Raw genomic sequence first — 27,500 nt, forward strand, 5'->3', positions numbered from 1 at the left:
ACCGGGCAGACTCAGACACTATAAATCATGTCACCTTTCAGATATTTTCAAACAGCAGCTTTCAGAAATGCACACAGCAGCACAAAAAAGAGAAAGAAAGAGAGGAGATGGTGCATTTAAAAGAAAAGGATTTCAACATATTTAACACCCACTGCTGCCCTCGCTCTGCCTCTGTACACCCACCTCGCTCTCCCATCTGCCATTCACAGAGGGCTTATGATGCTGGTATCTGGAAGACTGAGATTATATGGAGAGAGGGCAGGAGACACAGAGAGGGAGGGTGGGGCTGAGGGGTGAGGTGTGGAGGCAGCGAGAGAAAGAGGGAGGTGGAACTATTTTTTTTTAAGTGCTTAATGTGGATTCATCTAGAATATTGCTAAATTCTCAGCAGCCTGTTTGAAGGCGAGCCGCAGTAGTGATCTACAAAGCCCAGTAAAATGTGAACACGCTATTATCGAGGTCAGTTCACAGAGAAACCACCAGGCTGAGGCCGTCGGATTTAGGGTTTAGGGCCCCGGCACACCAACGGTCATGTTGTCTGTTACAGCGTTGGACTTGAACGCACCACAGAGACTAGAGCCGTCTCCTGTACATCTACGTTCAGTGCCTACGATGGAGGAAATAACTCGTCAGTCTGTATCAATAGCCCCGAAAAACAACATCTCACAAATATAAAACAAAATACAAAACTAGCCAACCATTTTCATGATATTGTAAATCTGCTGAAACGGTTTTCCTCTGCTTGTAGAACAACGCAAGTAGAGAAGAAGATAAGACAAATAATAAGGAGATATCTCACTAAATTGGTGAAGTCACTGATTTGCATAGCTGAACATCCAATCAGGGAGCTCTAAAAACACACAGCATGTCAGCTGCAGAGTCAACATGCTGAATCAACAATCGGAGCCAACAGCTGACACTTTGCTTGTTGCCACAAGCAGAGGTTTGAGGTTTCCCGTTTTTGCACGTTTTCTGACAACACCATCAATTGTGGAGTTATAATAATAGAAATAACAAGAATATAAGGGGATCGGGAGGCGTGACACACTCTGAAACACACACACTGAGGCAGTAAAAGACTAAACAAATTGTTTTAGTTATTCTTGTCATGTTGGGTGGCCCTCCTGTCTAGCAGACTCTCCTGTCTGCATCAGCAAAGTGCATCACACTGCTCACTCCCCCACAGTGTTCCCTTGATCGGCACGGCAGGCAGATTAATCCTCTTGTTGACTCTGCACCTCTGCATGGGCCTAACTTCTGGCTGATCAGCGTCATCTACACGACTGGAACAGAGTGTGCCCACTTGGAACAGGAACAGCTGAGCATTTAGCTGGGTTCGGTTGGGAGCCTCTCCGTCCGGCGCCCGCCTGCAGAGCTGCTGACCAAGCGAGGGAAGCTGATTGTGTCAATGGCTGATTAGAGAGTCTCAAAGGTGGGTTGGGACCAGTGCATTCTCTGCTCTTCTAATTAGACTTAATGAGTGCTGAGCTTTAGCCCACGTGGGAAGAGAAGCCTCAAGAGAGGAGCCAGTAAACCAGGGTTCATAAATCATCTTTAACTTTGCCCTTTTATACCCTGCACCCAGAGGTGAACACACACACACACAATCTTTAGTCAGGAGGCAGGACAACAGTAAGATGACTTGATGACTGTGGCTTGAGTTTGGTTACATCACTAATGATCTACTCTGTCAAGACAATGCACAGAGGGCCACATATACACTGAGCAGAGCCTACAGAAAGTCTAATCCTGGCCCACCTTTATCATATCCTCGAGTGGTGTGGATTAGCAACAGAGGGGAACCTGGAGGACACTGACGGCAGGACAATGTGGAGGCAAATGCATTTGCTCCATTAGAGAAAGGATATTCTTGGCAACAGAACACAGGATGGGCAATGCGTTTACTTTTTATTACAACCTGCTTTTTTGTTTTCCCCTTATCATTTCAAGCCAACGTGTACTTTAAAACAATGCAATATCACAAACTACTTACTTCTTTGCATGTTTTGTTTTACACATAATAATCCCATTCAGACGTATACACCGACAGTAGAACCACATGGACAAATCTGCCAAAATACTGGTTCATAACAAACATAAGGCTGAAACTCAATAATTTTCATTATTGATTGAACTAAAACCCAAAGATCTTTTACTCATTTGTTTCAAAACAACAGTCAGAAACCACAAAATATTTAGTAACTATCATGTGTGAGGAAATCAGCAAATCATCACATTATCTGGCAAAAAAACAAAAACGTAATTATGATAAATTGTTGCTGCTAATTTTCTGTCAATCGATGAATCAACTAATTGTTTAATATTGTTCATAGGAACTTAATCTCCGTAAATGCTTAGAAATGTCCCACAAGCGCAGGAGCTAAACAAACAGTAATAGAAAAGTCACTTCATACTCAAGGTCTAAAACCTTTAAATGTCAGGTGTGTTCTACTGACTCACTACGTATGCAAGGCGGGTCTTTCTGTAGTGAACATGTTTTATCAGCGGGTGAACAACCCTCAAGTTCTCCAACGAAATAAGTCAACGCTGCTAATGTGAGTCACACTAACGGTCTCAAAGTCTCTGTTCCAGACCCAAGTGACGTGTCGCTCTTTTATAGACCGGTGGTGCGACTCTCTGGTTATATAAATTCCTCCTATGATGAAATGTATATTTTACACACAGATATGAGGATGTCTCTAAGGAGGAGGGCAGGAGCAAACGGAAACCGTTTTTTCACAAAAACTATGCAGTATATTAGCAATAATGACCTGATGGGATCAATGCTAATATAAAATATTTAAACACATTAACGATACAAAGCTGCAAATATTAAGTTGCACTTATTCAATGATGCAATATGGTGCATCTTCATGTGATGCAGTTCCTTTGCATGTAAGGACCAACATGTTATTCTTACCTGTAGTGTACATGTGTGACTGTAGGAGGTCTGTAGCCAAAGATCCAGGTCTGGATGTCCATGGGTCTTGCTTTGGGGTACGCTATAGTCACATCTACTACCCACTGCAGGCCTTTACGTTTATTACCTGCAATGGAAGAAACGCAAAATACAGGAAGTTAGGGCGCATTTGAAAAGGCAGACATTGAGGCTTGAAGTTGACCCAGTATTTTAAGGACAGCAAATAATCCACACAGTAAAGCCTTCTTGGTTAGCCACAACCAACTCTGAGGTCAGTGACACACGGCTGGTAGAGATTCAATGGCACTTCAATGAACTCTGGCTTAAGAACAGAGGCTGGCAGTTACAGGAAAATAAACATGACAACAAAAACTAGAAAAAGCCTAGCGGACTCTCCATTTATGGCAGGGAAGGAAAGAGAAGACGACAGGTGGAAAAGAAGTAACGAAAGTAAGACAGAAGGACGAAGGGTGACAAGAGGGTATGCTAAACATGTGATATTTTATGCATGCATATATACACACACACACATATATACATACACACACAACACGTGTGTGTATATATACACATATATACACGCACGCACTCGTGTGTGTGTGTGTGTGTGTGTGTGTGTGTGTGTGTGTGTGTGTGTGTGTGTGTGTGTGTGTGTGTGTGTGTGTGTGTATATATATATATATATACATATTGCAGGAGGACTAAGGTTGACATTTACTACAGTACTCAATGTGTGCAACTATTGGGAGGGGTGAGAAACAAACAAGCACTGATCCACTAATGTAGCACAGCTGAAAGCCATATTTCTTCACTTTTGGCAGAAGCTACTGTACATGTTTCCTCTTGCATTAAGCATTAGAGCAGAGCTATTCCAAGCCAATCCCAGATCTGTCCTTGTACTGATCGCGCAGATATGAAACGACCTGAACACCTGACTGTGGGGTTTTGACAGAAAACAAGTGCATGAGATAAATGCTGGCTTGCTCCTTTAAGCTGAACAAGCTTGTCAAATGTAAAAGGAGAACGCACCAGCAGCCTCAGTCGGCATGGACTGATCTATAATGAGGTTGATTCAAAGCAGTGCATATTTGACTGCTTGGCTAATGTCACAGGCTGCTGTTACTGAGCAGCAAGCACACTGGCGTCTCTATGCCAGGTAAACATACCGTGCCTGTGTGACAAAGTGGCTCCATTTTTACAACTGATTTGCCAAGTTAACGCATCATAAGTCAACAGCAGTAAAACTGGAAATGTTGCTCATGAGTATGAATTTTAACATGTTCACACGCAGTCAAATGTAGAAAAGTGTGCGAGTCTTTTAGAGACATTACCAAGTTACTGGAGAACTGACATGATGGTTTACCGAGTGATTTTGATGTTAGTACAATAAAATCGCTTCATGGCTGTTAGCATACATCACCTGCCAGTTATAGTCCCTCCCTCTCAACAGACCATGCTACCAATAGTAAATACAAGTCATTTTGAGTGCTAGCTACAGGAATATCTTAAATATGAAGTGAGACCATGAGAGAATATAACTATCGTAATAGACTTTCACTTTGCCTAGACATGTCTTTCATAACACCTTTATGATATTGGATGTTTACACCTGTTTTGCGTCAGGTATTAAAAGCTGATTTTATTCTATTTACCGTTTCCTAATTGACCTTCAAGAAAATAAATTATATCACAATACAATGCTAACCAAAGTAATCGTCTGAGGCCATCATTGAATTTGATGTCTTTTACTTATTCTCAATTACTTCTCGTAAAAATTTAAAAAGGCGGCAACATCCTCAAATTTTTGGAAGAGTGCTTTGCTCACGTCGCTGCACAGCTGATCACCAACATGCAAAGTGAGGGCATGAATGACACAAGTCCTTCAAATGAATGCACATCTTGGTTTACTTAGTATATACATCTACACCAACAACAACAACAACAAAACACTGCTTAGAACAGGCTGCTGACTCATTTATATCAATGTTACAGTGACTTGATATGCATCCTTGGTACCAACACCACAGCTACCCCTGTGCAGGTAATTGGATCTAGAAGTCTGTCCAAGCGCGCTGAAAGGCAGCCATCGTCTCTTGTGAGCGGACAGGCGGCCACGGAACAGGGCCCTGAGCCAAGGTATCGCTGGTGCCTTGTGTGCTGTGACAAACAATACTGTAATAAGTAGGCACGGTAATTTAAAATGGCATCAGATAAACCCTGTGCTTCTGTAAACAGTTGGGAGGAAGGAAACAAACACACTGGCAGATATCTGGCTCTCCATCAGGCCACTCTGCAGGCCAATTACAACACTTGAAACCCACACATGTCCCTCCCACTGACTAAAACGTGGACAGAAACGGCCTCGGATTGGTTGGTGCTATTAAACAGTTACCTTTGGGTCACATGGAGCGCCATTCCCACCCTAAATGACTCACAGCTATGAACTTTGCCCACCTGCCAGCTGTAAACACAGTTTTAGAAACACATACACCTCATCAGTCTTAGCTGCACACAGAGCCTTTCTGCAGGCTGTGAACTTCACTGGTGACTAGAGACCCATGTGCCTTGTATCTGCGCCGAGCAGTGAATTTAGCCCAGTTGACATTGCATGGTTGATACACAGCGACACACACATTTACATCAAATCCTATTTCCTCCAAGTGGCCCATTTGTCTCTGAGTGAGTCAGCAAGCTCTGGGCACCTCTGCAGAGCATCGGGGAGGGTCAGAGGCAGACAGGGCTGTGTCTTTGATCAGCCAGGTGTGCATGCGTGCGTGCGTGCGTGCACACGCACACACTCTTTTGAGAGCGTGTGTATTTTTCTCTTTTTTTGCCCTCGGTTTTAATGCCATTAGCTAGATTCAAGAGGATGGACGAGCTCTACTGCAGCAACCAGCTTCCTCTCCTCCTGAGCTGCTGAAACAGACCAAAGGACACCGGGAGCATAAGAACGAACTGGGACATCAACTGGAACTACACTACCCGAAAGCAGGGTAAAATATAATGCAACATTAAAAGGATCGACACGTCTAAAACCCTAAAATGTTTCTAAAATCCCATTCGTGCCCGAGGTTATAAACAAAACATCTGCTGTCGTCGGTGTTTGTTGAGAATTTGTGCTAAATTGGCAAAAGAAAAAAGCCCAAACAAAAACTTGCACATGCAGCATAAAATTTTGCACATAAATAAAGCAGTTCTCGTCTTTACATTTGACGACAGATGATTAAGAACTACTCCTCCTTTGGTTTGACAGTCTGCCCTGCAGAGGGATGAGCAGACAGCCTCTTGCCGTTCGTGCTGAGGCTGTTGGACACAGAGCTGCGTTAGCAAACTTGTGGGAGGCTAAAGTCCCTGAGCTACAGTCTCAATAATGCTGGCCCAAAGTCTCTCTAAATTACTATTAACACAGCACATCCTTAAAATAGATTTTGAACCCGAGCCAGGAGAGTCCGCTGGGTAAATTGTACCCCGGCATGAGGGGCTCACTGTATCTGTATGTTTATGGCAATTTTAACGCTGTGCTTTTTGCTGGGGGTTTACTTCGTTATCTGAGTAATTTTTGGTTAAATCATGAGTATTTGTGTTGTTTCTCTCAATGTATGAAGTGAAGACCTTTCTAAGACAATTGGTCTCCTTCATTACAAAGACAGGCTGTGGTATAATGCATTGGAATCCATGTAAGACAATATGGACATGAAGAAAAATCTTAAAATCAAATAAAACCAAGTGTCAAAAATAAGAAATTTCCCTCTCAAAGGTTGTTCATTTTAGAGTTATCTTCCTGCTCACTACCTGTAATTGGGGCTGGTCTACTGACAGAAAAATTACTCTCCTGCAAATAACCACTGGGGTTTCAGGGACTTTGATGCCATTTCTAGCACCTCTCTGCACGTCGACCAGCCTCCTTTCATTTAAAACAGGACTCCCAGAGGACATGGGGACACAGGGAATGATTTAATGCTTCATGTTTGAAGCATTCTCCTTCTGTGGCCTTGCAGCCAACATAAGATCACACTCGGTCATGAGCCACATTTCACTGAGATTAAAGTAAAGGAAAAAAAAATAAAAAAATACATAACTTTTGCCAGACCTCCCCAGGCATAGCATTCAATCAATCCGGGAACAAATAGCCTTCAACTTCAAACAACACCTCCAAATTCAATCCCAACCTCATTTGTGTTGACTGAATCAAGTGTTGTCACACAAGACCTAATACAATATACTCATAATCCATTTAACATTTCAGATCCAAGGCCGTCAAAAAGAACAATAAATCAGTCTGTTTATGCAGATTCATGACAATTTGAAAATAAAAATAAAAACTCTGAATGTGCTAGCATGCAGTTTTGTCTCATTCTAAGATCCGATGAGACACTGAGATGAACACAAGACCGAAAACCCAAGAGGTATTAATGGCTGCTCACTTATAATGAATTTGTATTTTAGAAACGGTGGAATTTATTTGTAGCTTTTAAAAACCAGTAAAACATTACTGAAGGTACATTTTGAGGGAAGAGGGGTGGCCTTGGGGTTTAAGGAATAGACAATCCAAATAAAGTACAGCTGAGGACATGTGTTGCATGCAATTCCTCCACCTGTATCTACTTCCTACTCTCCAATCAAGGGATACAAAAATGGCCAGGAAACATACTTAAAAAGCATACGGTCATAAAACCCAGTCGGACAAACTTCATAGATCCAAAAGGATCCCACAAATGATCCAGTAAAAAAAAAAAAAAAAAAAGGCTTAGTGTGCGTTAGTTACCCTTCTGGTTAGGGGTCCCAGTCTCGCTGCCCACGCTGCCGTTCTCCTGCTGAGCAGACAGGGTTTTCAGAATAACGTGCGTGGCTCCGAGACGTGGCAACGTGACGTGGTTCAAGTGGGGGAGAGAATGCTTCTTGGCAAACAACTGGCTGGTTTCCCGCCGCTTGCGCAGGAAGCCGCCCTCTGGGAACAGCACTATCCACTTCCTGTTGCGGCTGTGGTAGTATTTCTCTAGGTGATCTTTCAGGTAAATCAGCTGCTTGTCTCGGTAAGCTTTACCCTGTGGGAACAATAGAAATACGTTAAGAACATGGACAATGCAAACATTATAGTTTAGTCCCAGGTGGAAAGGTTATGACACTAGTTTTCAGTGCAGTTTCAGTTGATTCCCCGAATGAAACAAAATGATTGAGGCCAAGCGTTAAATTCATTAACTTAATTTTGTCAGCATACAAACAGCCAGACAAATGAAAACAAGCTAACAGAAATCACATGTTAGATGCATAAGTACTGTTGAGCACTTAAAGCAGCATTAATGGCACGATTGAAATGGATGCATACATGATGACCTTGACAACATTAAGAGCATTAGCAGTAACGGTATGAAGAGGAGTGGATTGATTTTTAGTTAGGCTCGGTCAGAAGCCATGTTAAATGCATTAGCAGAGCCGGGCTGGACTCTGTATGTGTCATGTGAGCACACATGATGCAGCTATGTGTAGTAAAAGTGCTTTCAACACGCCAGTTGCAGAATCTCTGATTTAAAGAGCGAAACAAGTGTCCACAAACCTATACATGACCTTGAGGTCGTTTCTGTGGTTTTACTGCAGCTACAAGTCACCTGAATCAAAGGAAATGTCCTCCACAATGTTGCTATTACAGTCAGACTTTAGTGAGGAAGAGGAGAGTATCACTTCTGCTTTCCTAATGTCAGAAATTAATTGCATTTGAATGAAGACTGATCCAAGTGCTTTGAAGCTTTGACCAGAGTCATAGTAATCAGCGTCCAAATCAGTATTTGAATACATAGAGTGCACTCTTTTTGTATATGCATTACATCAACAATCTTAAATAGCACAATAAATAAAGAATAGTATACCAACATTATTAATTATGCATCAACGTGAATTATTAGGAGTTATTCTTAGACGGATAGCACGGTTTGGTTTGTGTCGTTACGGTACTGAAACGAGGAGATCAATAGTGAGACTTCAAGGTCTCTTATAGGCCACAGTCTATTTATTTATTTATACATTTGTTTATAGGCCTACATATTTATTTATAGGCCTACATATGAGCAAATGTATTCTTATGGACTATGGCGGTTGATGTGATGATTGATTTTGTCACAGTTCACATTTCAATAAAAAGGAAATTCCTTGAAGTTGTTGTGTGCAACAGGTGTGTGCGCTCCGGCCATCAAAGCCTGTGCGGCGCCGTGCGTAATAATGTCAGAGACGTGTCTGTCAGCCTGAGTGGACAGCAGATGCTTGGGAGGCTGGGGCAGATGCTGGCTGTGCTGTGTGGACAGGAAGTATTCTGGGGAAGGATGTCAAGAATGCACACACAAGAATGCCAGAGGGGATCACAGAGGGAAAGGAGGGCAAAACTGGCCCGGCCCGCTCAGGCGTTGCACTACAGCCCGTCTGTCTGGCTGTTAGCGGGCTCAGGGTGCTTCACCCTCGGCACGCTGCCTGATGTGAAATTCCATGGCAAAGCATTTTCATGACCTAAAAAATATAATTCCCCCTTGCCATGGCTGTGGTGTTACTGCAGCTCAAAAAGTGTGAGGGGGGCGTGTGGGAACACAGACAACAGCAGTGCTGTTATTTAATCACATTTTTTATTTTATTGTTTTAATCTTTGTAGAAAATAAACATGCAAGGCATCAAATGTACACAAACTGATGTATTCTGACATTCAGTAGTAGGGTTGAGCAATATCAGAATGTATTCAATTAGTTAAAATATTTGTTTTTGCATGATCATTGTTAATGTCTTCATTGTGACGATGCTTTGACTTAAGATGTCTCGCTCGCTCTGGCTGTCTTGTAGTGACACAGTTGCTTTTAACTTGAGAAGAGGGACATGCTGACGAAAAGACTGTACACTAATCTGTGCTCTGTTTGTTGACGAGCTATTATCTCTGGTTGTGCGATATTATCTGTGTGCAGATTCAACTTCATTCAGTCCTTCTCCACTTGCCGTCTGAAGCACAAGAGCATATTAATTAGTGTGCAGCGATTTCTGCGCCATCTGTTCTAAAAACTGATTATTAGAAGTGGAGGTCCATGTTTCAAGTAGTTGAAGGACCGATACTGACAGTCCATAGCTGAATGGTATTTTTTTAATATGCATTACAATGTGAGGCCGTTTATCATTTTTGTGCAATTCTTTCGTGCATTAAGTCCTATAAAGTTTTATGTTGAAATCATGTTATAGTTTGAGGATTTCGCAGAAGTACATATCTATTAAAATGGTTAATGAAACCCAAACATAGCAGATAATCCCAAACTTGCATGATATTCCAGGAATACCCTGACAAATAGGAGCCATTTTGGCCATCTGTAGGCCTGTCGAAGCGGGCCGCTCTGCTCCAGCTGCCTCTACAACAAAAGGGTCAGTACGACCCAGCGGGGCTCGCCAGCCTCCCACACTACCGTCCACTGCAGTTATCCTTCTCAGAGGACGCCGTGGCCGTAGGAATCCCACTAACATATCTGCTGTCCAGCTGGGACAAGCAGATGGGTCGTGACTCCACTTTGCAGTGTGCAGTAAAATCAGGCAGTAGCCGGGAGGTTGAAAGAGTTATGGCCGAAAGGTCTATGTTGTCTTGAAACCTTCAGGGGGAAAACAAGGTGTTGACAAGTGACGGAAATTGTCTTTCTCGTACCAGCGACAATTGGTAATGTAGCCTTGAGGCAAAACAAAAAACCTGCCTCACAGATGGATGTTAACACGTGTAGTGTTAATGTCATGCAGAGTGTGTTAATGTTCAACTTCTGATGACCAGATAACAGGCCTGACAATAAACAGACAACTCACACAATGTTAAAATATTACGACCTTTTGTGGCCAGGTCTCTTACCTGTCTGATGAAGAAGTCCCCATGAATCAGGGACACTAGGCCAAAGTTGGTGTATTTGAACACATGGTCCATCAACCACATCATTTTTTGTACCACCTAAAAAAAAAAAAAAAAAAAAAGGAGGAGAAATATAATGAAAATCTCAAAATCCCCAAATTCACCTGTAATCAAAAGCACAGGACTTTGGCTTTGGGTCTAGCGTCCATAACCGATACCGCCCCTCTGAGGGCTTCCACCCTCATGACCTGCAACCACGCAGCTTTGGCTTACTGTCCTTTCAGTGCTAAGAGGATAAACTGGGCCAGGGATGCAGTTGTTGAGGCGGATCATGTCATCATGTTTGTGCAGCGTAGCTAGGCAGAACCAGGGCTGTGCCAACCTCAGCCGAAAAAAAATAATACAAACGCACACGCACACCACAGCTGCCACCGTCGTCCCAGAATTCACAGCCAATCTCCAGCAAGATTTAAACGGCAGGACAGCGAGCTGCACGTTGTAAATATGGGATGAAACAGACGATACTTAGAGTGAAAAGTGAGCATATGTGACTTTTCAAACTCACTTCTGCTGCTGACAGTAAGTTAGAGGAAAATAAGCTAATTCTGAATGTTTGTACATCTTAATTAACGTTATTAACGACGTGTAGTGGCTACACGTCAACTCTGGCAATTAAGCGAGCAGCTGAGCCTCGAACAATGTCCGATTAACACTGAGGAAAAAGCTAATCAGTCAACACAGCAATAAAGTGATGGACACAACAGTCTGGAGTTTTACATTTTGTTGTAAGGTGGCATTCCTGCCTGAAGAGTGTGTTCTGCTGTAGTTTTGTCCCAGTCAGACATCGTGTTCAGATGAATGCAGATGCATTTCAAAATAATAATTGTTCTCTCCGTTAATGTCTTGTGACTAAAACACAAAAAACCTTATTGTACCGATGTTATTGTTAAACTGTATTTGTTTACGATTCCAGACAACCATGTGAACTTTGTAGATGTAAAAAGTAGATAAAGTTGTTATTTTAAAAAGGAAATGTGTTGCGTAAAATCAACATGTATCCTAGTGAAACCGAGGAAGAGGTAGGTGGGCGTGTGTGTGTGTGTGTGTGTGTGTGTGTGGACACATTTCACTTCCTTGCCATGTTGAAAAGGATCAGTGTGAAAGAATGCAAAGCAGCCAACCCTCAAAACTTTGCACATCTGTTGTCGGCCGCACAAGAGGCTGTATGCTCAAATACACCTGTATGCGCATTCTAATTTGGAACTGAAACTTGTTCTCATAAACAACGACCCTTTGGCTAAACAAACAGGCATTGGCTAACCTTTGACAACCATCCTTTAAAACAAACATAATTAACTTAAGCTCACGCCCGGGCCACACTGCCTGCATGGAGTGTGTCCTTGGCGTGACAAAAAATGACTAGTGAAAATGAGCTTTTACTGAATGTTGATATCATACGAGCATCATTACTACAGTTCTGATGCCTACATCTGTAGAGAAAAAGTAAAACATTTTCTTTTAACACTTTTTATTTATTATCCTAATGTACAAATAAAGAATATTAACAACATTTATAGTGAAATTAAACATTTTGGCCATAATGAAAGGCCACTTTATGTCGAGGCAGCAGTCAGAAGGCTTCTCAGGCAGGCAGTGTGGATTCAACATAAGTGTTTTAGAGCAATGTGTGCTATTCTTCAGGAACTCCCTATTAGCGGTGACAAAGACACACAAACACGCCCAGGTAGCAGCTTGTTCAGCAAAATTCACACGATGCCAGGAACCCTGCAGAACTCCCATGTGACCCGGTTCAATCCTGATGTTATATTCCTGGATTTCCTAAAAAGGATGGTATGAAGTAACACATTTCTCTCTGTTCTTACCATGCCCTTGTCTTGCAGGCACATCATGAGGGTGCACACGTCTCCTGTGGATTGGTGGTTGACGATGACCATGGCTTCTTCTTCAGAGATGGGCCGTACGTCATCGCCCCACTCCGTTACTTCAAGGTAAAATAAACAGAAAATGATGGTTAAACAAGGATGTAAATCATATCTTTTATCAGAAGCAGAATAATTTATTCGCCAGGTATGTTTACATAAACAAAGAACTTTTCTTGCCAGGAGGTGCATAACATTAGATTAGACAATCAACGACGGCAACAACAGTGCAATAGATATTCAATTAAGTATAAAATAAAATAAAGTGCTCAGACAAACTGATAACAGAAATGTAAACAAGCGTATGCCTGGAGAGACACAAGGAAACCATGTGAGGAGAGAGGAAACAAGGACATATGTTTAAAGATCAATGGGATGTCCTTTCCTAAAGAGTCACGTGAAGTTTATGATGACTGCGGCCACTGATCACATCTGGATCAGCTTTTGACTGAGTGTATGTCTGTCTGTACACATGATCAGTGTACTTGTACTCATAGAGAGTCACAGTTATCGTGACACAGAGAGACACAGTTATTATCACTGTCAGAGTGGAGATGTTTTCTCTCTGCAGTCCGTTACCCGTTAACAGACTGCATTGAGTATTTATACTGCGTTTGGTATTTAACTGTTCTGTTGCTCAGGATCATTTTCCAGTGGCGGAATGAGTTTTATTTATGAATTATGTGCATCTTGAAATTCTGATTGTGAAGTAATTATTAAATAACCCAGAATATGATTATGGTTTCTCCTGAACACTGGAATTAGTTAATTAGGCTCAATGCTTTGGGGTAAATTTAAATGATTCAACTCATCAAACTCGACACTCAGGAGCGATCAGCCTCGCATGACTGAATGGAAATGCCGATAAACCATATTAAAGTGTTTCTTGTTGACAGACTCCAGCTCTCTCTGGCTTTAATTGTATCCATAATAAAAGTTAGGAGTAAATTAACAGATCATGAAGAGACAATACTTTTTATAAATGAAGAATTTTGTTTGTGGGCCTTTTGTTGTTCAGACCTACAGTGAACATACATTTTAACCAGATGGTGAATCAGAAAACAAATCAAATATTGTGGCCAGGTGGAACTGATGATGGGGTGATTGCGTTTCGGGTCGGACGGGTTATAGGGGTGCACTCGCTGGGGGGGGATAGGCATGACTTCCTTCCGGTGTCTCCATCTGTGGTCCGTCTTCACTCTGGTATGAAACTCAAATGATGCAGGTGCAGAAACAACTTCCAGTTCAAGCGAGGATTGAGGAGCGAGGAAATGACAATTAAGAGACTTGGGATGTACCCATAGTTTGCATGAACGTTTGCTAGATAGCCGCCTTCTTCACCGCCTTTATTGGTGCATTGCTACTGCTCTTGGCACGTTATTGCAATATTGTAAAACCATTGGCTGAAATCGGACCGTCAAAACACCTTTAAACAGAGAGATCTCAGAGTCCATACCTCTGCCAAAAATGTAGTCTCCAGTATTTGTATTTTTCTTTTATTAGAAAATCTTTTATGTGCATGTAGATCTGGCTCAACTTTAAAATACACACCGATTAACCATTAACCAAGTAATTAACATACAATGTGACCACAAACAAGCTCTTCAGTGGAGGCAACACGTTTGCTTTAACACTTTGGAATGTCAGCCAGTCACATCAAAACAATTAAAATGGAATAAAGTAAGATATCTCTGGTATGTAAACGCTGCAATCCAATGTATCAACGGTGAATGTAACAATCTTTGAAACCGACCGACTCATCGTTTGTTGTTCTTAAACCCACAAGTGTCTCGACACTCCCCTTACTACAAACCGTCTGATCTGCATATCCTCCCTGCAAAGAGCAAACATTTATTCGCATGCTTCCACAAGTAGGTGGCAAAAAGTTTACACTTTGTTGTTTAATGAATCTCAGATGATTACATCACAAAAAGGGACATTTCAAACTCGATTTTGAGTATTAGATTAGTCTTCATGCATATTAATCAGTGTTGAAAGGGAATGACAAATTGTTGGCCATGTGGTTGGAAATGCGAAAGGAGAAGTGAGTTTCAGGAAATGGTCCCACAATCACTCTTACTATTGACCACTGAGCAGAGGAAACAGTCCATGAAAAAAAAGGGATGGTGTGTAATTTAATTTCATAGTACCAGACTTTCAAATCCTTCTGATCATCTGAACAATCATTCACACACTGTACTGTCATGTGTGGGTTCTGATGCAGCCGTAAGATTGTCAGTTGGTAAACAATCACGGCTGACGCCGTTCGGCAGGATATATACACACAAAAATACACAAAAAAACTAGAATTACCGCCTCGCGTTTGTATGGCTGTGCCAACCAGTGAAGTCGCAGTTAACATCCGTGTCTGTACAAATGTCAACACTTCATTATCTCATCCTATTTGACATTTGTGTGAAATTGTCTTAATCAGCATATGAATTATTGAGTTATGGCCAAAAACATGTTTTGTGAGGTTGCAGTAACCTTTGACCACGAAATTCTAATTAGCTCATCCTTGAGTTCGAGTGGACATTTGTGCCAAATTCAAAGAAATTCACAAGAATGAAGCAACGCAAGAATGGTTTACGACCTGAAAACATAGAAATAAAACATAAAAATACTAAAATAGGGCACCAAGGCGGCTCGTCCAAGCAAAGTCTATGTGTGGGGTACACTGAACATACGATAACAAGAGGGTGTAATGATAGTTCTTTGGACCAAGTACAGGCACATCAAGCAGGTTACACTGCCAACAGGTACACCAAGGCCTCATCTACCCGCAGAACAAAAACAGAAGAGCAACAATTTTACTCGTGATCCGAAAGATGGAGATACGACTTATTTCTTGTTTGTGACTTTACGGTAAGCTTCATTGAAATATCAAAGCCAAATGGTTTGGATTAATATTGTCAAGCATAATTAGTTATGTGGACACCAAATCAATGATCAGGCAGTTGTTGTTGTTGATTCACATCAATCAAAGCTTATGATGGTGTGTCTGTGGCATGCAGCACAGAAACCGATTGCAATGACGGTGATGCAGCCACAACAAGCAAACCATAAGAAATGGGAAGTAAATGGTTCTGTGGTCATATAACCGGTCGAGGATCTGGCTTTAGATCAAGGCCTACTGGTAATGTAAAAATATATGTTTAATTGTTTACCAAAATCACACCAAACCTTTTCTAAACTGTATTAATTCTGAACTGAATCAATGGTAAATCATATCAAAGAGGCTTTGAATCAAAGAGTTCCTTTTTTTTTTATATCAACTCATGAACACAAATAAGAAAAAAGAAAAAAGGGAGAGACACACATCATTAATGTTCAATGAAAATTACTAACGGCGTGGTCTTTAACAGGAGTGTACGATGTGTTAAATCATTGAACCATTCTTGTTATAATTTTCAGCAATGCAGAGCTTTTGCTTGACCAACGCTTTCAAGCCGACAACGACCCGCATCTCCATCAGCACCTACAGGAGAGGATCTCCTGCTCTCTCTTGCATGATTTACATTGTAATGCCTCAGAGCATTCAGGCTACTTCACCAACCATTCATCTGTGTCTTATTGTTGATGGGATACACAGAGGAGCTGCAACAAAAGGGAGAAACACGGCTCAAGAGACGAGGGGCGAAAACAATAGCCCTCCTATAGACCACATGAGCTTCCTTTGCCATGTAAAACGCACTTCAACAGCTGCATATTAACAGAGAACCCCGGAGGTGAAAAGCTTCAGCCGAGGCTGCAATTGTTTGCTGGGAATCCCCAGAGTTCTGGGCGGGTCCGACCGCCTCCAGCGCTGTGTAATGCAAATGTTGCATCACTCAGGCTTAGTTTATACTCTCTGTGGTAAAGTCGGCACGAGGCTCGCACACCAGAAAATGTCGTAATTACAGCCGACGCATGCAGGCTCCACAAGTGGCCACGGCTCGGAATTTTTGTAACCTGGTGCGCGATCACGTGACTAAAAGCACTATTTACATGTGTAGGGATTATACAACGAAGGACAATTTGCTTTTAAATACTTTAGAAACAGGTGGTCTTAAAAATATTAATTTGAATATATGAGTATATGTTTTGCAGCCAAATTTAAATTGTTTAAAGGATATTCAACCTTTGTTTCCTTATAATGCATTAAATACATGACTTGATTGACTTTGCAGATAATTACAATCCCTCCTCTGCCTTGGAGAGGGTTTTGTTTGTACGCTCTCTGGCATTTCGGAGGATAACGCAGCGCAGTATAAACAGTATAAAGGCCTCTGTACATACTCAGCGCTTGCACGCCGTCTGCAGAGGCCAGCGCTACGCGCGTGTATAAGCAAAGCTTTATGGTGCAGAGTGAGCGAGCGCTTCTTCTGGAGTAATGGTTAGGGTTGCTGCCAGATAAATGATCAGTATCCTGTTTGATCAAAATTGAACATATAATGAGGCAAGAGCAAGACACCAACACAAAACCAGACAGCTCCAGGAAATAAAAAGTGTTGCATAACAAAATGTAAAGGACCACAATATTATCTTGAGCCAAAGATATTTTTGAAGGGAAGAATTCACCCGATTTAAAAATAAGCTTGATCCTGGACATACTTTGTATTGCGTGTTGTAGTTTTCCTATTTTTACTTTCACAACAAAGGCTCATACAGAGAAAACCCCCCCAAAAATATGTTTTAGTGAGCTCCCGCCTCTTTACTGTAAACTCACTTTTTTGCTCTTACTATCTGTCTCTGTCTTTGTAAACAAAAAGTCAGTCACACTCTCTGGGGTCGTCAACCGCTATTCAGGGAAATGAAGGAAGGCATTACACAAACCGAGTACACAAAAGACAGCTGTGTTGGTGTTGTTTTTCTTCTTTAGGAGCAGCAGTCTTTGTACAATTGGTATCAATAGTGAAAAGTATGCGAGTAGCAGTCCAACGTACCATATGGTCACGTTGATGAAGAAGGCTGAACGTGATGGGTTCATGTTGAAAATGGATTGCTCCAAAATAAAGTGTCAAAGGATCCGTCAGAGCAGCACACACCACCACCGTGAAGCTCTAAGACCGATGCAGTCGACAGCTTGCTTGCATAGAACTATTGTGAGGAACTTGCAGAGTGGCCTTAACATACTATGCTGCATGGCACTTTTTGCATTAACAATATTAATCTGTTATTTTTCCTCATACGTCGCATCTTCAATATGACTGGCAGAGCCATTTGGCTTCTTCTTTTCCATACCAGCTAAGCAAACACCAGATAACTGAGTCTGTTGCTCAGAGATAATGTGAAGTGCATCTTCAAGGAATCCATTCATTGATCACTCCACTCTGAGAAAATCATCAACAGGAAATGATAACCTTCTTTACCAAGTGAACCGAGGCTTACAATTCTAGTATCAATTCACTCGAGCAAACTGTATCGCGTCAGCTATAGCAGGCCTTTTATGTTAAAAACTGTGCAATTATGAGCAAGTGTAGACTCTCAATGAATGAGATATACGATCTGCTGTCATAACCCCAGGAGAAAAAGCATATCAAGAAACCCGTCAGCTTAACCATTTCTGCATGACTCACAGTAAAAGGCCAACTCATTTCCCCGACAGGATCGTTTTGGAAGACAAAAGGTTGCACACCGGTCTCCTTCAACTTTGAAATTCAACCCACTGTACCTGATACCATCTATCCCGCATGTTCAGACTGAGATGTAGTCATGCATCGCTAACGCACAAGTCATTCAACAGTTCATTAGCAGACATTACGGAGCCCACTCCATGGCAGCATTTATACTCGAGGATAAGCGTGGAATACCGGATATAAGTGACAACGCGTTAATCATTGTTCATTCCAGCTTCTCTTTATGCAGTTTGACTTTTTTGCTGTAGCCTGGCAACACAGCAATCTGATGAATCCTTCAAACGACCTCACAAGGAGATCTCCTCGAGGTTAAAGAAAGTGATAAAAAAAAGAAAAAAATATGATGGAGCAGAGGACATGTTGTTGGCATGTTCAATTTAGGCCTTTTTTTTCTCACTTCCTGTCCAACTCCCATGAGGACAGGAATCGAGTGCATACCTCTGGAAAAGTGACATGTCTGTGACACCCAACAGTGGTGTGAGGGGTGTGCGTCCCCTGAAGGCAATGTCATTTCATAAGGAGCATGCGTTCATACACGCTCAAGTCCCCATTGTTGCAGGAGACGGGCATAAATGATATCAGAGATGGGTCATCTGTCAGATGGAATACATTAGGGAATTTGTCTTTGATAGATGACACAGTTAGCGCAGCAGCATGACAGCCACGCTGCCGGCACACCATCTAATCCGGTATCGGTGGTCAGCTAAACGGTGTACCGCTGACCTTGCCCCCACCCATCGCTACACTCCTTTCTCTCCCTCAGGAGGAGGAGAAGAACGGGGCAGGTCAAACTCACCATCGCCTTCAGAAACGTGGAGCCCCCAAAATTAAAAAGAGCTGTGTGGCAAACCAGAGTAGAAAGGCGACATTTTCATTGATGGTTTAAGCTTTCTGGTTACTGGGTCAACTTGGTAAAGAGCGACAATTCACAGAGTGAAGTTTTGAAGCTCTGCTTTGACAATAACCCTGACCTTCAGTTACGAGGAGTCGAGAAAAAGTAGTAGGAATCACGGTCAGAGCTTGGCTGGTATTAGTTCACAGCAAATACTGCTGTATATGTTGGCTGATGAGTAACAAGAAATTGCAGAACAAAAAATAGCCAAAGACTGTCTCAATCAAAGAGCATCGACAAGTTCCTTTTTTCAACTGTAAAATGTTCCGCTTAATACAAACTTGGGCTGCTACATTTGATTGAAATCGCAACACGGCCTTTAGAAACAAATAATGACTTTATCATTATTTCTTAAAGACATAATTTGTACGACTTCAAATTAAATATCGTCTTGCTGCGGCAATGTCCTGGCCTACACATCATATATTACACTTATAAAACATCTTCATTTTAACACATTATTTGTAAGTATTACATTTTTCAATGAATATTAGAATAATTACATAAAAATTATGATTTTCTCTAATAACGCAATTAAATAACAAAATAATCGGCATAAGATATTATATCATAATTGTTTAGCCTGAGGACTATAACTAGTAATCTCATGGTGGCTTTAGAGGAATCACCAAAGTTAGTAGGATTCATCCTCTGGTGACCATGAACGCCTGTAGAAAAGTGTCCTGTCAATGCATTTCATGGTTATCAGATATTTAAATCTCGATCAACGTGGTGGACTTATACCAACATCGGCCTCCTTAAAGCCATTGTGCTAGTGTGCCTAATCAAATAACTGATGTACTGTATCATAACTACAGCATTGGTCTGGCCATAATGACGAATGACTGGAGGATAGGCTCGGCACACTATGATGTCTCAGATGTCCAACAGCATGGATGTTATCAAAATGTTTAAACTAGGGTGCGGCAACCATAAGTACACCTGCCGCCAATAGCGTGAGGTAGGTTTGTCATTTTAATATCATCTCTTAATATAGTCAGAGGGGATAAATATGTATCATCATCATCATCAGCTATTTGCAGCCGTTTTTGTTGTGTAACCTTTTTGGATTTTTTTTAAATGATTCATCATGGTGAAATGAGAACGACAGGGGAGGCTTCACCGCACACACACAAACAACCCGACTCGAAGATTTGTTGTCACGGGAATCAGGACACTGATGTTATGGCAACAAAAAACAACAAAAAAAAAACAAAAAAAAAAAATCAGCAAACAAGGTTTTGAACCCCAATTTGATATACTCCATGATTTTTTTGTTGACATGGCACAAAAAAAACAATAACATTTCATAACAAAAAGGTTACTGACCCCTGGGCTAAACCATATTTTTAACAGGTTAAGTGATTTGAGTATTAAAATAAATTGGGTCAATGGAATAAGACGTTTATCAGATATGTAAAACATTTGTCACATTTGTCACAGCCATGGTACGACCGCACAGGAACAGGTTAGCGTAGTAGTGTAGTAGTCATGTTGGTTTCCTGGAATAGATGGCCCTCATAAAATAAATGCTAATTTGACTCAATCCGCTGATTCTAAAAGTTTGTTGTATCATTTATATCACAACAACAATAAAATATAAATTTACCACATTAATGTGTTGTTCATCCACGTCAATATGGTTCAGCCTTTCTGTACACAGGGAATGAAACATTAGCCTCCACTTATGCAAACATGTTTCAGGGCTTCAGAAACAAAAGTGATGTTAATTCCCACTCATGCTATTGCCCTCTCAACCCCAAGCTGCAGTGCCATTATTCTACGCTGGGCTGCTGTTTTCACAACATGATTGCACATGCATCAGCATGAAAACACACTGCCGGTCAAGATGCTCTTGATCTGCAGTGTGTTTTCATGCACGGCACACGTTAAACTTTTACCAAAGGCTGTAGGCAAAACAATCAAAAGTATCCTGTCCTTAAATAAAAGCTTTCAAAAGTACACCGTGCTAATGCTTTTAGAGCAGCTATTTGCATCGATCACGAAGATCCTGCCAGCATACAGGAAAATACCAAAAATGTTCACATCAAACAGGAGACAAAATTTGACAAATATAAGGTTCTATATACAGAACAAAAACATAAAGCTGTAAATTGTCTCTGTCAAACACGCACAACTAAGATAATTCAGGACAGTAAGAGAGATGTCAATCAAGTCTGATCTGTCCACACCCACACAGTCCAGAGAAGAAGTCTAATCAGCCAAGCAGCTGATAACACGCGTGTGGGTGCATGGAGGCTGGAACAAACTGAGAGCAGCTTCTTTTGTAGCTTCAAAGGGAAGTGATACACATTGTATTTACTCCAGCCCTCACTACTGCTTAGCACATCTGAGATCAGATATATATATTCTCATACTCATGCATGACACACAGAAATGGTCTCCTGGTTGAGAAATCTGAGACACTGATCTTTTTTTTTTTTAAGCAATGATTCTTGTAACTCAAATGTGAGGATAATATTAATGTACACAGAGAGCTGAATAACCGGGTTACTCTGTATTAACATCACATTGAAAATATGATCAAAGGCTCCGTTCAGACCTGGCACCAACAGGTGTCGTGGGTGATCCAATCACAAGTGAACAGCTCTAAAGCAAAGTTCACACAACCCAACTTTCAAAGTCATCAGATCATTGTACTTTTAACACTACAACTTTCTGTCTTGTGATCATGAGACTAAGTTGTGGAGTTTACACAACATGACTGACCAGCGTTGGGAGGGAGGGGCAAAGAGGGCTAACGAATTGTAATTACCATAATTTGTTGCACCAACGACACAGTGCATCTGTGTTGTAGTCAAAAACAAAAACAGTATCCGAGTATGCTGTTGTGTTCACAGCAACATAGCTTTCTGCTCTAGAAATGCAGCCTCAAAAATCATATGCAAATATATGATATTAGCTGGCATTACAATTCCCTTACCATAGAATAATATATTAAACACACTGAGAAAGGGTTTATGATGTTCAGCTTAGCCCAGCTGTCAAGCTAATGATAGCAATACCAGCTTTAGCCTGTGCATTAATAAAATTAGCATCTTTCAAAGGAATGAAGCTCAGCTGTTTTAGTTATGGATGACTTCACTGGCTTCTTGTCAGCGCAACGTAAATAACATTCTTGTACAAAGCCCTGTGCATTCTCAGTCCTGCTTGCAGAGCACATCTCTTGAGTTTGGGTAATGCGAAAGTGACAAGTGTATTGGTAAAGTGGCAAGTGTATTTTAATAAACTCGTCTCTGGCTGCAGTGTGTGCGTCAAACATGCAGCCGAGTCCCTGCTCACCGGTCAGAGAGTTAGCAGCCATGAGATGCATGCTTTGTGGTGGACACATGCAGCCACTGTTCTCAGCAAGTTTTCAACGTAACACTTGGATAGCTTCAAGGTTGTCAGCCGTGTGTCTGCCTAGCACACCCTGTTGAGTTTACGCCGGTGTATTTGAAAGTCCCGCGTAACGTCAGTGAGTGTCCATTCAAGAGAACGTGCGTGTGGGTGATGAGGAGTACGAAGTTAGCAGGAACCTCATAGCTGTGACCGAAGTGTGAATAAATGCTTCAACTTCTCAAGACGCAGGCCAAGTTCCCCCGTCAACCTACCCAACCTTTTAAAGTGAGGGATTAGCCTCACAGCCAGCGACGTCCCAGGCTCACTTAAGGTGGGCCGCTGTTACCTTTTGGTTCCAAAAGTGAGTCGAGTCGAGCAAAAACCGCACCAAGCAAAAAGAAACACACTTTGAGACGCTTCAGATGTATCTTTAAAAATTATGCGTGTCCCACTGACAAAGTTTTTGGAACTGACAACATTACTGTATAGTATCTAAGTACCATTGTTCCACATAATTGCAACAATAAAACTGCAACCTTGGACGAAACCAGGAGTATCTAAATTGTAAGTGTTGTTCAGATTCAAAGGTCGTTCACATTACAGGGAACTGGTAGTTACACAAGACTGAGGGAAAGGTAGCAGAGTTTATAGAAGAACCATCATTGTCAAAGTGTCCTTGGATGTCGGTCACATGCCGCCCCTTACACTAAAACAACGTATCTGGTGCCACGTTGATATTGCCATTATTTACGATCCCATACTGATTTACTACTCAGATCTCATTTATCACACAGCTTTTTGTAATGTGACCAATATCTGACCGCAGTGTACTACAAGTCATCCTCCTGAGCTGATCCACATGTGCCAAACGATACAATACCAAAGATTTAACACTTGGCAATGCCTGTGTCGACAAATACAAATAAAATGGAGGATACTTTAATTAAAATGGCTGCACATTGTATGTCATCATGCTGCTACACAGCATCATAGCTGAGCTTATCATATAAAATACAGTGTAACTCACAGTAAAATTACCCATTACTCATCGCTGCTTCTTTTTTTGTGTGTGTGTGGCTTCTTAAACAAAGTTAATTTCGAGGCTCTTAACTTTGGGTTAAGATTTAACTCCCATAATCCTGTGGTCACCATCTACAATCTTTTCTTAAATACTTCACAGAATTTGCTGCATTGAATTGACTATTGAATATTATTTGGCCTGATAATTAACTGTTCCATCATAACCGATTGAAAAAAAAAAAAAAGCAGAACTTCTGATAAGACTCAAATCTGGTTTGCTTCAGAATAAGGAGCACATGTGGGATGGGCCAAAGCCTAATACACACAGGTCTATATACAAGTAAATAACATTGATTTAAGTAGTGTAAGATTGAAAATTGCAGGTATGTTATATCTAATAGTCTAAATGTAATTTAAGCCACCATTTGCATGACATGGCCGGATGGTATCTCACTTACAAACAGTTAATCAAGATATTTAACACTAATCACTCAACGCTAGGCCAGGTGCTCCATAGGCTGCACGCTTTGCATTATTAATCAGTATACCTTGTTGCTCCTCGTGTTCACCACTTAGCAATTTGTAAGCATTTTGCTTGCTGATCAGTGCAACCAAACACCACTGACTGCCAGAATCACTTCAAGATAGTCAGCCAGCCAGCTGAGAGGAAACAACAAACAAACCCTCATGAAATCCTGCCGCCTTTATATCATAATGTCAGTTGTGGTTTTTTTGTAGTGTCTCTGTAGAATTATTACCAAAACCGTCACAGTACAAAGTAAAAACAAGTACTTAGGGCCACAATAATTATTTAGTTACTGATCAAGCTGCCCATAATTTTCTTAGTTATTCTATGAAAATATGAAGAATAGTGAAAAATGCCCAATTTGAGAAAACAAGGAGACAGATTCAAATGTCTTCCCCCAAAAGTCCAAGACAAAAAGTTACTGTCATTTATGCCAAAGAAAAGCACAAAATCCTCACATTTAAGAGCTGTAACTAGCAGGCTCCTTGTCATTGAATGCTTAATAATGCCAGATGAACCAATCCGAAAGATGTGATCATATCTAACTATCTATGCATTTCATTTCAAGATGAGGGCGTTTTCATGACAACACCGTTTAAGAAGCAAGTTATGTTGATGATATGGAAATGCTCCATTGGAAGTGGAGCAGCAAGCACCTGTGCCACTTATGTTTCAAAACAAACAGTAGAATTTCATAAATTTTCCTTCAGCTATCTTGTTTTCATTCAGTCATATGCCCAAGCCCGATTTAAGACTGATTATCAAGTCGGGAGAAAACACTTGTCAGGGCAGTGAGACAGTAACTCCACATTTGTGTCCATGTTTACAGCAGTTGAGGAGCAATAGCCCTGCTCTGTGCCTCTTGTATTTACGTTGAGTCACTGAGGTAAGCCTAGAAAAGTCAGAAAGGTTGTTCAACAAGACTTCAGCTGTACTGAAGATACAAAATCCTTCAAACTCTTCCCACTGTCTGGATGAAAAAAATATTCTATTTGCTGCACGACAAAAAAAGAAATGACACATGTCCCTGGTCTTTTTGTACAAGACAGAAAACATATCATCAATATATGAAATGAAACCTATATTAAAATGTTAACATTTTAAACTGTAGAGCAACTTAACTGGTTTTACAACAATCTTGTGTGCATCAGAAAGCTGTCATCATCGAGTCCAGTATGCAAGGTATCTTTGCATTCAAGGTAGCACGTGGAACAATGGCAATGTGTATAAATCATTAACACTCTCACCTGTGTAACCTGCGAGCCAGCCCCATGAAGACACCATGGACAGCAACCATTTGAACATGATTCCTTCGAAGTGCCAGAAAGCGGAGCTGTCCCATATTCTGAGCGGCTGGAGAAGGACCAGGTAGAAGCAGTAGGATGGGATGGCAACACAGTTGTTGAAAACCATGAACACAAAACGGATCACAGACTTGAGCAGGACCCAGCTCAGTGGGCCGGCCCCGTCCAGGAGCTGTGCCATCCTGATGCCCACCGTCTGCAACAGAGACGCAGCGACAGTTAGCATCTCCTTTGACAAAAGACACGACGACTCTCATTCATTCATTCCTACTGTAAACAAACTAATGTGGACGTGGACACACGGACACACACACACGGACACACACACACGGACACACACGGGTGAGGCTATTTCACGTAATTTAAACGTGACACGCGCGTAGTGGACGCCGCCTTCGGGGTTATTCGGTCAAGAGGGTTCATTGTGAAATGTGGCCATTTGTTTTTCGTGACTGCCCGCTAGCTAGCGGCCCGGTCCTTGAAGTCATGAACGCAAAGACAGGACCGTAAAAGGACCAGTCGCACATGACGGGGTTGATCACTTCATGACTCGCGAGCTAGCAGCCAGCTTGAGTTCACGTTAGCGTAAGATGTTAGGAAATGTGTCGGGTGTGACAACAATCCTATAACATGGCGACAAAACACACTCACGCGAATACACGTAGCTAAACGTTAAGTATTCGGGTATTTCACGAGACCACATCAAACGGTAACTAGGGTGTCCGCAGCAAAGAGCAGTTTGCCTCATCCAGACTTTAGTCAGAGCCAGTAATATATAACAAATCTGGCGGCTCATACTCACCCAATTAATGTAACAGAAGCACCCAAGGGACGGGATGTGTCTAATTGTTGAAACGAGATAAACTGTGTCACGTGCAGCTAACCCTAAACGGTTACGTTAGCATCATTTCTCAGTCGACATGGTTCGGTCTCTCTCAAATCCGGGGACGGGGATGGAAACGTAGTCCGATAACGTTACAACGAACCGATGAAACCGCAGCAGCGCCCATTTAGCTCTCGTGATCCAGGGCTGCTCGGGCTCACAGGACCCCGGCGGGCACCGTCAGCTCGCTAGCTAGCTAGCAAGCAGCTCCTTTCGAGCGTCGCTGGCTCCATCTCAGTCAGAGATACCGGGATAATTCCACCGATGCACCATCATCATCGTCGTCGTTCGTCGTCAAGTTAGCTAGCTACTGAGCTCCCATTTGAGATTGTGGAGAAGAGGCGGGCTGGTCCGGGCATGAAGTCAACGCTGCCGGTTACACGGACGCAAACACAAATTGTAAACGACATATGAACATGAAGAACGGAGGACAGCGATGTTTAGTTTCTCGGTCGGCGGGGACCCGTTATCTTCCTCCAGACCGCGATCCAATGTACACAAAAGATCAAAGTAGCACGGCCGGAAACGTTACCTTCAAAACAAAGCGGAAGATGTCGAGAGAGGAATTTATCCAAAACATTTGTATTTAAAAATAGCAATAACGACATATATAATGACCCATGTGTATATGATCGTGCAAGACCATCATCACTTAATGTAAAACTTAAATACTGAATTCCATCAAACATAATACCATCTACCAAAATCCAATGTGATGGTGTGAAGAGTGACCAGCATTGGAAAATTACTTTAATGTATCTTGACACAAAGAGGGAAAACCTAAACATACATATACTAAATAAGTGGACAATTTGGAAAACGAAAAAAAATTATAAAATACTGAGACTGCAATGAAGAAAAACAATCATTTAAATACGTTTCTTCACAATGCCAAATGGTCATCTGAATAAAGTAATTCTCTGAATTTGCTGAGACTCACATTTACTATTAAGTACGATTGTACAATGTATTTCCTTGGTTTTAATGTGGTATGGAAATGTGAATTGGATGTTCAGTAAAACGTTTTATTTTGATACCAAGGTGCGTTACTTGTATTTGTATTCTTTCTCGCTTGACGCTCGCCTGTTCACCTGACGCCAGTTTGCGCAGACTCTGATGTCAAGTGCTGATGGTTTCAGTATCTGCGAACAGGAACGCTTTTCTGATTCAGTGACTATCTCCTATGACTTCATCTTACATCTTCTG

At 41.6% G+C, this 27,500-nt stretch overlaps 1 protein-coding gene across 1 annotated transcript in view; it reads right to left on the reverse strand.

The window, feature by feature from the left end:
* The window catches only part of lpgat1 (lysophosphatidylglycerol acyltransferase 1), a gene marked incomplete at both ends in the record, with an annotated part of 36,559 nt that extends 10,967 nt beyond the window's left edge, over positions 1–25,592 (reverse strand). Inside the window, 5 exons of the mRNA XM_079216352.1 lie at positions 2,921–3,047; positions 7,686–7,965; positions 10,773–10,868; positions 12,653–12,771; positions 25,355–25,592. Coding sequence (XP_079072478.1) covers positions 2,921–3,047; positions 7,686–7,965; positions 10,773–10,868; positions 12,653–12,771; positions 25,355–25,592 — 860 coding nt within the window. The remainder of the gene's footprint in view (positions 1–2,920; positions 3,048–7,685; positions 7,966–10,772; positions 10,869–12,652; positions 12,772–25,354) is intronic.
* Between the last annotated feature and the right edge of the window lie 1,908 nt (positions 25,593–27,500).

This window comes from Taurulus bubalis (genome assembly GCF_910589615.1).
Source record: "Taurulus bubalis genome assembly, chromosome: 3".
Classification (NCBI taxonomy): domain Eukaryota; kingdom Metazoa; phylum Chordata; class Actinopteri; order Perciformes; family Cottidae; genus Taurulus; species Taurulus bubalis.